The sequence below is a fragment of the Apaloderma vittatum genome, unplaced genomic scaffold (genome assembly GCF_000703405.1).
Source record: "Apaloderma vittatum isolate BGI_N311 unplaced genomic scaffold, ASM70340v1 scaffold8266, whole genome shotgun sequence".
Taxonomy (NCBI): Eukaryota; Metazoa; Chordata; class Aves; order Trogoniformes; family Trogonidae; genus Apaloderma; species Apaloderma vittatum.
In genome coordinates this window covers 30307-43942 of record NW_009722263.1, presented here as the reverse complement: position 1 = coordinate 43942, position 13636 = coordinate 30307, and the positions used below count along the sequence as shown (strand labels likewise).

The 13636-nt window shown below is 36.7% G+C and overlaps 1 protein-coding gene across 1 annotated transcript in view; it reads right to left on the bottom strand.

The window, feature by feature from the left end:
• Nucleotides 1-13636, bottom strand: part of LOC104269378 (aspartyl/asparaginyl beta-hydroxylase-like) — a gene marked incomplete at its 3' end in the record, with an annotated part of 60862 nt that overhangs the window by 29626 nt on the left and 17600 nt on the right. The window contains exons 10-15 of the mRNA XM_009871713.1: nucleotides 13419-13458; nucleotides 12049-12093; nucleotides 11892-11933; nucleotides 9831-9881; nucleotides 2207-2262; nucleotides 1498-1543 (exon numbers count right to left, since the gene is read on the bottom strand). Of these exons, the coding sequence (XP_009870015.1) occupies nucleotides 1498-1543; nucleotides 2207-2262; nucleotides 9831-9881; nucleotides 11892-11933; nucleotides 12049-12093; nucleotides 13419-13458 (280 nt within the window). The remainder of the gene's footprint in view (nucleotides 1-1497; nucleotides 1544-2206; nucleotides 2263-9830; nucleotides 9882-11891; nucleotides 11934-12048; nucleotides 12094-13418; nucleotides 13459-13636) is intronic.

Genomic DNA, 13636 nt, shown 5'->3' with positions numbered 1-13636 from the left:
AAACTTGTATGAAAACCACACAAGCAGTTTAGCTATAAAGAAACTGCATAAAAAATACAGAGTTGTTTTTCCCTCTAGGATGCAAAATTTTATGAATTTAAGCTGAAAAACAATTCAGTCCTTTTTCCACTTTATAGAAGTCCTGTAATCTGAAATGGCAGGACCCCACAGAACCATTTATTAAGTTGTTCAGTGTTTTAAAAGAAACAAAACCACTCAGTACTTACGGTGCAAAAGTAGCTCCACTGTACTTTCAAGTCATGAAATTCTCCTAAAACATTTTAATTTTAATTTTGTTACACTAGCTAGTATTTTAACCTGTGAATGTCTTTTACTCATACTGGCAGGCTATTGTATGTCATTTTATTCTACTGTTCTAACAGGTAAACAGAAGTATCACATTATGGGGTTTTTTTTCTATCAAGTAGGTAAGCCCAGTGCAGTAAGGTATTTCCTGCCAAATCTATGCTTTTATAAATGGAAACGGGTATATAATTGCCGTGCTTTGCAAATAAGCTGGCTAATGGCATGTTTACTTTTTAAATGCAATGCTTACGTTTGACATCTTTAATATTTAAATAAAATGTTTAAAGTTTGCCAGTCCTAGAAATTTATATTTTGAATACAAATTAACAAAACCAAACCAAATAAACCTTACCAAAAGACCACAGAAGTAGCATGCTAAGTACTCAATTATAAAATAAGAGCCACACAGAGAAACAGAAACAGAGAATGCAAAAGGAGCAGTTGGCGCCAGTTGAGTCACTGAATCCTTTTTCTTCCATCTACTAGTAGTGCCAGAGCTACTCTGTAGGCCATACCCAAACGAAGAGGGTACGAGGCACAGGCCCCAAGTTTTTTGTGTGTTGCCAGCTGTAGTGATGTAGCCAGGGTCAGATACAAACCTTGATCCCAAGGCAGGAGGTTGTCCAATCTTCATGCAGCAACAGGGACCAGCACCAGCTCCCTCGTAGGGAGAAGAGATTCACAGTGCTCTTGGCAAAACCTCATTTCTTTTCCACCAAAACTGCCTTTGCACGTTCCTACCTAAACTAAGCCAGACAGAAACCCTGACTGGGTGAAGTCAGAGTCAGTAAGTGCTGATTTTAGTGCTACCAGTCTCCCTAAGCTTAGCACAGCAAGCAGTGCTGAATCCGGCTTTTGGGGTTGGCCAGACCAGGTTGCCTCTCGCCCACAGATGCTGGCGAAGCCTGCTGAAGCTGTGACCTCTGGAGTCCTAAACTAGGAGCACAACACTGACCACTTCACCCCTGAGACAGGAGAAGTTTTAAACAGCAGCCTGTGACCCTGTAAAATGGGAATACATTGGTATCAGCCTTGGAAATGACTGTGCATTTACTTATAAAAGCAGATGCACTATGGATGTTTATTCAACTCCAGTTCATCTACATGAAGTACAGCAGCGAAGCTTCACTACTATTTCATCTGATCACGCTTTCAAATTTCAGAAGGACAGAATGTTACTTTCAGACTTACCTTTTTCTGGTTTGTCTTGTTCAGTTTCTTTTTCACTTTTCCCTAGAATATTAAAAATATAAAATTTTACTGAAACAAATTTATGTTAACAGTTTATGGTAAGAAAGAAATACAAGAAAACTACAGTTTAGATTCAAAATATAATTGAGCCAAGAGGACTTGCTTGTTTAATTTTTATTTTTTAAAGTGACCACAAATTACTCTCTGAACTATATAGTTACAGTAAAGGTGTTTCTCTGCAGATGCTCCAAATATTACACTATTGCTTCTGTCAAGGAATATTTCATAAACTTCCCCTTCTAGAAATTTGGCAGATTCCAGTGATATACACTTAAAATTAAAGTTATTTTGCAACGATAACAAAAAAATCCTGTTCACTAATTAAAACCACTAGCTTAATATATATATATATTTGATTAAAATGTAAAAATCACAAAAATCAACTGGGAACAGAAGCAACTTGGGCACTCAGAAGCTTTTTGTCTTACTTCAACTTTAAAAATAATTTTACCCAGGTGTTTTGTAAAGATCTGAATGGAGAGGTAAATGTTAACTAAGCACAAGATAGTCTGTAGCAGAAGACAAGACTACATACTGTACCAAAATCAGAATATAGACAGGCTTGTATCTCCTCTTTTTCTCCTCTCTAAACACTTTCTGATCCTGCCTTACTGACAACATTTAAAGGTTCTTGCCTCAGAAGTCTAACCTTATTATTGTGTCCAGCTTTGTGCCAATAAGCTTCCAATATTTCCTCCCAATAAACTTCATAAAGAACACTAAAAAGAAAAGTTAGTTGGCTTTTTAGTTACTTTCCTCTCTAACATGCACTTTTTAATTTTGAGGTATTCTCATATATAGAAAAAAGTTCTTTAATTTCTAAGTCAATTAGACATCTTGTCAGAATACTCGATCTTCATTTTTTTAAATGGCTCACAAGCATTATATTGTGAATGAAACACAACACAAAAATGTTGAAAAACTGGGTTATGTGCACACACAAAATCAAACTACTTTACATTCTAATTTCATCCTTGACTACAATCTGACAACTGCTGCTAGTAAACATGCGGACAATATGACTGAGTTTTACGGTCAGCACAAGGCAGAATGAGTATTAACTTGATTATGATACAGTAAATTAGATAAACATGGCCACACTGAAAGTCATTTGCTTCTTCAATTACATCATATAAACCAGATTGTCAGCTGATTTGAAAGAAATAGCAAAAATATCTACAGAGTCAGTTACACACTATGGGACAACTTGGAAAAGGAATATCATTACTGTAACAATGTATTAATGACAACATTGTTCTGTATTTGCTGAAATACTGGAGTTTTTTATGTTTTTGCACATAACACAAAATAGAGAAGATGGTCGTGTCCATTTTTATGCCATGAGAAATACTGTATTTTCAAAAGAGGAATAATGCAGCTCCAGATGAGACACATAATATTTTATATACTTGTACTTCTTTTTACCAATTGAAAACACATGAACACCTCATCACAGGACAGTAAAGCATGATGCAGCGTGCTACTTAGCCACCCCTTTGGCCTTGTCAGCAACACTGATTTTCTCACCTGACCTCTTCTAATTCCTGCTAGGTCACTCAGCGACCTTCTTCCACCCGTGCTGGACATTCACATTATTTCTGCAACTTCTTTTCCATCACGGGAAGAACAAGGCAGGAGCTCGTCACTCTAAAGCCTGCCCTTATCTCCCACTTCTTGTGCCACTTCACTTGTCTTTTTTACTGAGGCTCATCCAACACATAATCTCCAGATCTCTACACTCATTTATGTACTAGGATCAATTCTCCAAATTCTCTCTCAGATTTTTTTCAATTTTTTTCAATTCTGGTAAATTGGCTAGCATTGATTTCACCAAAGCCTCTCCAATGATCTTTAAATCCTCAAGCTTCTCCTCCTAGGTAGCTGCTTTTGAAATTCATCACAACTTTATCTCTTAGCTCCAAAGCCTCTCATTTCTCTCAGCTCTCACCATATTTAGCCACGAATTCGCTTCAGCATCGTATTCAGCACATTTTGCTTTTTTCCTTGCACACTGATCTCTAGCTTGCTTTGATGGTGAAAACGGTTTTCATTATGCTATTTCTGACAAAGGTTTAAAAATGTAACCTTCTGACTTTTTCCTAACCTACAGTTCTTTATTCAGCAATATTTTTCCATAAAACTATGCAGGTGTTTGAAAAGTGAAATGGTCAAGAAATATTTTTGTTTTTAAACAGACAGTTGCAGACACAACACTTGCTAGATTTCTGATTTAAACCATGGACTATAACCTAGAGTATTTCTCTATGGAAGGTAGATACCACACTTCTCACAAACATTCACTCTTGTTAACAGGTAGTATCCTATCCACTTTAAGTTAAAAAGAGAAATTACGTGTCACAGGCAAAATTCAGACCAAACTGGTTGCAGAATAGCTAATACTCCAACAGGAGAAACACAACACACGTACAGGACACAGACCTTTGAGTAATGCCCGTTTTCTTGATATAATACTACTCAGAAATAAAAATTACTTCTACTTGTTCTATTCCTTCCTCTTTGCAAATATTACCTTCACTTTAATATTTTTAAACATGCAAAATTACTTTGAAAAATAATAATATTAATTAGTGGCTGAAGTAAATATTTATCCCCATAGTTACTATCTACTACATTTTGGAAAAAATGAGGACACTAGAAAGACAAATATATTCTTCTGTGTTTTATTGCAGCCAAACATTAAAACAGATTAAATATACATATTTTTTAACAGTCCACTTGACCTTGCTCGGCTTGGCATATTTTTTGTAAACATGAAGCACGTAAAATCACATACTCAGTTACAAAACACTTAAAATTTCATCACAGCATAATATACTCTCACAGTCCCATAATTCCACAAGTAGGCTGCCACTGTTATATAAAAAATCCTCCACTCAACACTCTAAAATTATTCCTCACAAAATATGGCTTTGCAAAAGTTATTGCTCTGTAATTCACAATCACAGGTAATTTGACTAGAATATCCCATCCCAAACTGCATCACAGTCTAAGAGTATTATTGCTTTCCTGAAAAGTCTAAAGAAGTCACTTCGGGACATCTGTGTTTATCAATCAGATGTAACACACTCAGGGTTTTTACATGGAGCCTTACTGAAATCCCAAACAAAACAAAAAAAGGCAAGCATATATGATGCCCCTTTCATTATAAATGTAAGCAACTAAAAACCTTACTTCAAAACAGTGTTACAGAAATTTAAAATCTCCCTGTTAATCAAAAGGTGACCACCAAAACTGATTTTTCTTCTTCAAAATTCATCATATTTCTTCAAAGCTCCCATATCTGGCTTGATAATTTACTACAGTCACAGCAATTATACCTGAGCCAAACACATGCAAAATGGCAAAGAATAAAATATGGCTTCATAATCGTGGAACAGCAGCACAGAACAGGTAAAAAGCACGCCCGTTACATTAAAATTCTAAAGGACTCAAAGTCTAAATTTCAGACGTACCATTTACAAGAGCATTTATGATTGTAGGTCTTAGATTTTGTCCTATTTTATAAGTTGAATTTCCAAAGCTTTTTATTTTTTAATAAAATTTACAAGTCAAGCGTTTATAGAAATTTGACTTTTTACGTAATTCATCGCACTTACCAAGTCCAGCTTCAAGATCATTACACTGGTATAAAAACCAAAAGAATTTTACTGAACTCAATCTGACTACAGCAACTCAGTTTTGGTGCAATCTACATCGACTCCCTGACAGACTATTATGTAGTTTCTAGACATTTTTGCTTTAAGAATCAAATGTTCATAAACAAAAAGTTCTAATTCACACATAAAGGGTTTCTGAAAAAAGTAATTTAGTAATCTCCCCTTTAACTAGTATGAATTAAACACACATATTTTGCACCCTGTTAGACTATTTTAAAAACCACCTGAAATTCATGTAGTGTAACTGTTGACGTAACATCAGTGCAAAAACATATAAGTCAAACTTCACAGCATAGTTTCTGCCCGATTAGTGTTTTCAATAAAATGCAGTTAGGCTGTATGCCATATCAGCAGTTATAAAAGATTTAAAAATTCATATTATTATATGTTTTATTTGACCAAACTGCTCTGTACATACTGTATGAATCCACAACAAAAGATATATATTAAAATCTGAAAAAATGTACTTGCTGCTACATTATAAATAGAATATTAATAATTGCTTGAACAGCACATACGAAATGCAGCTCAAAGTTGTAACTCCGTCACAAACACAGAAGAAATATAATGAAGTCACTAAACTTGACCAAGGAAAACAAAAATAAAAATAAATCAACCAAAACCAGACAGGAATGGAAATTACACACCCAAGTGTTAAAAAAGCTTACTAAAATGACAGTTGGCTACAACTCATTTACAACATCTTAGTGTTTGTTCCCCAAACCCTGAACTGCTTGGTAATTACATCATAAGATCTATTACAACCATCTGCTCCCCTTTTGTAGCGTATGGTTAGGCCTGGTCCTCCTCATGTAGGGACTTTTCTTTTGAAGCTTTAAGTATCTGAAAAAATAAGGGGAAATCTATATTAAAGGACCAACCAAAACACAATTTAAAAAAATGCAACTTTGTATCAGACTAGTTAATTTGAGAAAGCTATCGTTTCTAGGAGCTACCATAACAAATAAACACAAAGTTGCTGTATAAGGTGGGAAATGTTAACTTTTAAATATTAATCTAAGCAGTAAATTTTCTCTTGACATATGGCACTTCATTTACCTTGTAAAGGAAATACAGGCCATGTCACAAATACATGAAAACAAGTTTTTATTTTTAGATTTTTTATTTTTAAAAGTTAAGGACACATACAATTGGAAAAGAGGAGCCAGGGAATGAGGAAGGATCAAGGTTGTAAAGTGGAAATTTCTCTACACATAAGGGATTTCAGCAGTTGGTAAAATAAATGCAGGGTTATAAAAATGTCAAGGATATAAGATAAAAGGGGGACGGGAAACAACCCTTAGATATTTTAAATCTGAATATATATACAAGAGGAATCAAAGTCCATATACAAAGACCAAAGGCCTCCCAAAATCTGCAATATGTCACCCCTTAAAATATGTCACCAAAAAATACCACTCTATCACAACAACTGCAATTTATGTGCCAGTTTAAAAAACAATTAGCCAAAAATCCTAAATCAGTAATATTTCAAGCTGGCCTATCATACCACTCAAGGACATTAGTTTTCAAAAATACAGACTCTCAACTGCAGTTAAAATAGCCTACTGCTATAAAGTAGCATTGGTAGCAGTTTTAGAAGTAAAGTTAGGGAATTAAAAAACAGTACCTACAGATACCTAAAGATGCAATTGCCTAGTATTACTTTTCGGTTTATACCCTGATGGTTTTTGCTAAACCTTTTTATTTGTATTCCAGCATATCCAAATCCCACACCCAATCTCTTCACTATCTCCTCCTTTCTTTTCAAAACAAGTAAATCCTTACATTTCAGAAAAAAACTAAGCAGCTGCTCTTAACCTGATAGAAACTGGTGTTACCATGCTTCATTGCATGAATTTATATTACAGAAAAATATGTGCTCTACAGTCACATTTCTGAGTATCTTCTACACTGCCTAAACTTATGTCTGTTACACACATTTTTCACACACGTAAGAAGTGCATGTGTAGGCAGTCTTCATTAATTCTTGACTGTCTCTAGTACAACGAACTTTAATAATATTAATGCTGAAATAACAGAAAATACTCGCTTTGAATACCAAATGAAATGAAATTACATGAACAAAGGAAAAGAGATGTAAGAAAACAAAAAACTACCATACTGAATCCTCCATCACAAATAGTAAAAAATAAAATAAATCACTGGTAAATATGAAATTCATACTCTAAAAGTAAAATACGAGAATAATGTTGTCTGCAAACAGGCAATGCACCTTGAATCCTTTGTTCAGTTTTGGGCCCATTGAGGTGCTGCAGCATGTCCAAGGAGGAACAACAAAGCTAGTGAAAGGTCTAGAGCCCAAGTCCTATGAGGAGTGGCTGAGGGACCTGTGGTTGTTTAGCCTGGAGAAAAGAAGGCTCAGGGGAAACCTCATCATGCTCTACAGCTACCTGAAGGGAGGTTGTAGTGAGGTGGGGTTTGGACTCTTCTCCCAAGTAACAAGTGCTAGAACAAGAGGAAATGGCCTCAATCTGTGCCAGAGGAGGTTTAGATTGGATATTAGGAAAAACTTCTTCAGAGAAGAGACTGCCAAGTGTTGGGACAGGCTGCCCAAGGAAGTGGTGGAGTCACCATCTCTGGAGGTATTTAAAAGATGTGTAGATGTGACACTTAGTGATGGTTTAGTGGTGGACTTGGCAGTGTTGGGTTTATGGTTGGACTCGATGATCTTAAGGGTGATTTCCAACCTAAATGATACTATGATTCTAAATGAATAGTTGGAAAGCCATCCACTACTGTACAACACACTTAAGATTATTTTTTTGGGTCAGGTAGGAAAGTAACTTACTGCTACATGACTGAGCCACAAATTACAGCAGAAAATGTAGCAGAAAAATGGTCCACAAAAAACAAAATTAAGGATTTCGAGTTGATACTTTCATTCTGAATTCAGTTTTTAGTATATGTAAATGAAGAGATCATCTCAATATCCTCATATCAATACAATTGTCACTGTGCAGTGGAGTTATCTACTGTTGAAATTTTTCAGTAGTCCTGTAATGGTCTTTCTGTTGTTTTAACTTTAAGCACCAATATATTCTGAGAGAAAACATCTTTTCTTCTTTTACCATTCCAACTTAAAGCACAGCAAGCCAACTGAGCACTATCTTTGCTGAACTTCTTCGCTATGCTGTCAAAGGTAACTTGCTCCTATACTGATTATAAGGTCTGGTTAAACATATTTCATATTCATTATGAAACAAAACATTTCAAGATAAGGCATCTATTAATAAATACCTACAGCTTCAACATACCACATAGCTGTTATAATAAATGGGTTAGGAAGACCTCACAGCACAGTTACCTATTGATATGAGCATTTAAAATCAACTCCGTTACAGTTCAGCAGTTAAACTAAAACATGAACTAAACCAAGCCTCCAATCTCTACTGGGCAACCTCAAAGGCCTCTTAAGTTTTTTCACTTCTCTGGCTACTTTGGGCATGCCCAAGAACCAAACACATTTCCCTTCCTGCAAAGAATAACAAAACCCCACAGAACCTGGGCACCAAACAACGTAAGGGCTTCCACACAGTGCAGAGATTAACTGAAACAGAAAGGTGCTCAGACTAATCAGAATAAAACAGAAATATAGTTGTAAGGGCTCTTGGATTACAGCTTTTGTAATTTACTGGCCAGATACGACTCAGTGCTTCACTCAACACAACTGCTTCATTATGAAGAACAAACTAGAAACTTCTAATAATTAACGCCAAAAAAAAAAAAAATCAAATGAAACAACACGCAGTCTTCCAATTTAGAAGCCATTTAGCTACTCTGAAAATGGTTTTAGTAAACCCTACATTTACCACTGTTGGGCAACAGATGGTAGAGCTGGACAGGACATGCTCTTCTTCTATACATCAGTTACGTCAAGAAAAACATGATGGCATGATAACACAGTCCTGTTTCCAGGTAAGTGCCCAAAGAATGTGTCACAGGCAGACTCCAATTAGATCTGACTGATACATAGAAAAGTGACAGTATCACCCCGCCTTGGTCAGTTACTCTGGAAAGGACATACACACATATTAGGAGACCTGCAATTTTTTCTATCTCCCTTTACAGCAAAAGCTCACTAGAAAAGAAATTGTAATAGCCAGGAATGCTGGCTTTAGACAATTAGAAGACCTGAAGAGAGGAAAGTGTGTTTTCTGACTCAGGAAGCCCATAAATAAAGTGCTTTAAGCTGGAGAGACATTCCACTTTATTTCTTACACATACTCTCTTTCATGAGTACACACTATTGACTGGCTAATGGGATACAGAGCATAGCAAAGAAATTTTCAGCTTCACATGACCTACTATGGCCATTTTATCAACATCAGTTTTTCTGAACTGGATGCACTCTCAACTTCTGAAACTGAAGAGCACTCTGTAAGCCATTAAAATATTGCCAGTTAAAAACCTAAGATGTGAGGTTCCAACAGCACAGTTACGTTTGATCTTAGAAGAAAAAAGCTGCAGAAAAACTTATGAATGAAATTCATGAAATTCTATTCTATGACATTTATAATTCTGTTTCTTAAAAAAAAAATAATAGAAAACTCATGGAAAGGATAAGATACAAACCTGAGTCCTCTGGTTCAGTGGCCACAACATCTTCTGTATGCTTACTTTCCACTGTTACAAAGAAAATAATGTTGGAAGTTAAACACAGTAAGTTCACAATTTTGTTTTTATTCCCCACCAGCCATCCAATCAAATTAGAAGCAATCAAAAAGGCAGACAAACTGCAGAACAGCCAATGAGGCTAACTTAAGAGTACAGAAAAGGTACTGAATGCATTTAATGTCCAAGAGTTTAGTTCCTCTTTGTTATCAACTTCCACTCCTATTACACTTGCCAAAAGTGATTTGGGTTACAATTGTTGCCTATGTGAATCAATAACATTTGTTTCCCCATTTTATTTAATTTTATTAGAACATATTTTTCAAGTGGAAAACCTAATATATACAGCATCAAATCCTACACACTGTACTCAGACTAAACTGCTCAAGTCACTCTGTTCTAGCTGACTGAATTAATGTTTGAAAAAAATCTTGATTAATGGTATCTTTACCTTAGAGCAAATCTTCAAATTACATTTGACCCAGTACTCACCCAAAATTCCCTGACACTGTTACAATAAACAAAAAAGTACAAGTTTTTTTTTTTTTAGTAGTAGTAGTAGTAGTAATATGGGAGATTATATAGCCCATTCCTCAAATTGAAGCTCTGATTATTTTGCTAAGAACCTCACGACCTTCAACAGGGCTAAGTGCAAGGTGCTGCACCAGGGTCAGGACAATCTCTAGTACCAATACAGGCTGTGGGATGAACAGCTTGAGAGCAGCCCTGCAGAGAAGGACATGGGGGTACTGCTCCTGCGTGTGTGCTCACAGCCCAGAAGGCAACCTGTATCCTGGGCTGCATCAAGAAAAGCGTGGCCAGGAGGTCAAGAGAGGTGATGCTCTCCCTCTGTTCTGGTAACACCCCACCTGTAGTGCTGTGTTCAGCTCTGCTGTCCTACACACAGGAAAGACATGGACCTGTTGGAGAGGGTCCAGAGGAGGGCCATGAAAACGACTGGAGCACACAGAATCACTGAATTGTTGAGGCTGGAAAAGACATGAGATCATCAAGTCCAGCCTCTCCTACGAAGACAGGCTGAGAGAGCTGGGGCTGTTCAGCATGCAGAAGAGAAGGGTCCAGCGACCCATTACTGTGGCCTTTCAATAGTTAATGGAGACTTATGAGAAAGATGGTGACAGGAGAAGGGGCAACGGTTTTAAACTGAAAAAGGATAGATGCAGATTGGACATACAGAAGAAGCGTTTTATGTTGGGGGTGGTGAGACACTGGAACAGGTTATCCAGAGAAGCAGGGGATGCTCCACCACTGGAAGTGCTCAAAGTCAGGTTGGATTTAAGCAGCCTGAACTAGTGAAAGATGTCCCTGGCCATGGCAGGGGAGCAGGACCAGATAATCTTGAAATGTCCCTTCCAATCTAAACCATTCTATGATTCCATACAGCACATTTCATAGAACCATAGAATCATAGAATGTTAGGGTTTGGAAGGGACCTCGAGAGATCATCTAGTCCAACCCCCCTGCCAGAGCAGGATCCTCTAGGACAGGCCACACAGGAACGCGTCCAGGCGGGTTTTGAAAGTCTCCAGAGAACGAGACTCCACAACCTCTCTGGGCAGCCTGTGCCAGTGCTCTGTCATCCTCACAGTAAAGAAATTTTTCCTCATCTTGAGGTGGAACTTCCTACGTTCTAACTTAAACTCATTATATCTTGTCCTAATGCTGGGCACCACTGAGAAGAGATTGTCCCCTTCCTCTTGACACCCACCTTTCAGATATTTGCATACGTTAATAAGGTGCCCCCTCAGCTGTCTCCTTGCAAAGCTGAACAGCCCCAGGTCTCTCAGTCTCTCTACTTACGAGAGATGTTCAAGTCCCTTAATCACCCTCGTAGCTCTCTGCTGGACTCTCTCTGGTAGGTCCCTGTCTCTCTTCAACTGGGGAGCCCAAAATTGGACACAGTATTCCAGGGCTTTGTTTTTCTTTTGTTTGTTTTAAATTAGATTAGCAAATAGAAATGGAAGACAGAATGAAATGGAAGACAGTATGAAAAACTCATACCTGGCAGCTCTTGATCAGTATCAACATCTTCAATAACGTCATCTATAAGAAAAAAATAAAGAAAAAAGTATACAATGAGCTTGTTGTTGTTGTTTACATCAAATTCCAAAATGCATATAGCTCATCAAAACACTAAGATGTATTAAAAAATACATACCTGTCTTCGCGGGTTCATTCACCTCCTCTGGAAGATCCTCAACAGCTATGAAACAATCAATTCAAAGCAATAATGAGGTCAAGACCACACAACATACATACAACACAAAAGCACAAGCCGGCACATAGAAATAAATTAACTGCAAACAGTAAACTGCTACAAACAGGAACGTTAATCAATTTGAGGGGAAAAAAGACATTACTTCTTAGATTTTCTTCCCTGTTTCACTGAAGAACTATTGTATTCATTAGGTAAATCGTACCTTCTGAACAAGCAGTGTTTGGATTAAGACACAGTAACTTTTAAAGCTGCAATTTTAAAAACACTTTCTAAGCCTAATCAATATTCCCACTTTTATCTTTTGCAGCATCAAGTCCATCTCCTAGGCATATTAAAAACCAAACACCCCCCCCAATCATAAACTACTTTAAAAGTCTTTTTATTCAGATAAACATGCAATTTCTTCATTAAGTCCTACTTTACTTTCTGAAGGACAACAAGCAACTTCTCCACAGAAAAACAAATTATTTTTATTTGCTTTGAATATGGCACTTTTAAACTCATTTGACGGTCCTTTTATGCTTATAATCACAACGGAGGCAAAAGAGCTAACATATTTACACTAGAGAACTTCTTGACTTCATTCTAAACTAAACAATTGTGTCTTTTTCAATCAGCTCTCTGAGGCAACTCTCAAAAGAGCTGGTATTTCAAGACAATAAAGTGGGCAGGACCCAGAGTCAGCACTGCAAACAAATAATTTTTAATTGCACCAGCAAAAAGTAAGAATCAAAGCAGCGCTAGTACTGACAATCTGTAAGTTTTGAATGATCTTAAGCACAGGATACAAGGTTATGAGCAAGGCTCATGGCAGGCAGCAGGCTGCGTGTCTGTGTTGATCTACTATGTTCCAACCGCCCATAAAAAGCCTCATGTAACCCACTTTGTGTCGCTTGAAACCTTAAAGATGAATCCTCAGGGATAGTATATTAAAGGAAGGTGTCTAAGTTTATAGTCAGGAATCTAACTTTATAACTACACAGATCATAATGCACCTTTGCCATAAATTGGCAATATATTGTGATTGAAGATCACACAGATTATGTGTTTCAATATGTATAAATAGCAAGATTAAGCTAGTCACTTCTATGCTAACTTGACTAAAATATTTCTCCAATTTTGAAAATCTTTTATATTCCAATGGCATTTATTTTAGAGGTATTCATACTTTAATTACACATGAAACAAAGGTTTTCTAATATGCTCCATATATAAATATACATGGTAGGGCGTGTGGGGGAGTGTACACACACCCCACCAACACATATACATACACACACACATGTATACATTTATATATATGTATATACCTGTATCTTGAGTCTCAGTCTGCTCTTCATGTTCTGGCTCTGAAAGAAAAGAAAAATAAAGTTCTTGGGTGGTTGATATGCATGAAGTATCCTAAAAATCTGGTTGTTAAGCATTCAGTTAATTTCTTTACTGATAAGTGCAAAGCTCTCAAAGACTTTCTCTAGCTTTGGGGCCTTAACTGATATATGAACCCTTAGTAGAGCCTGTAGTAGAAATT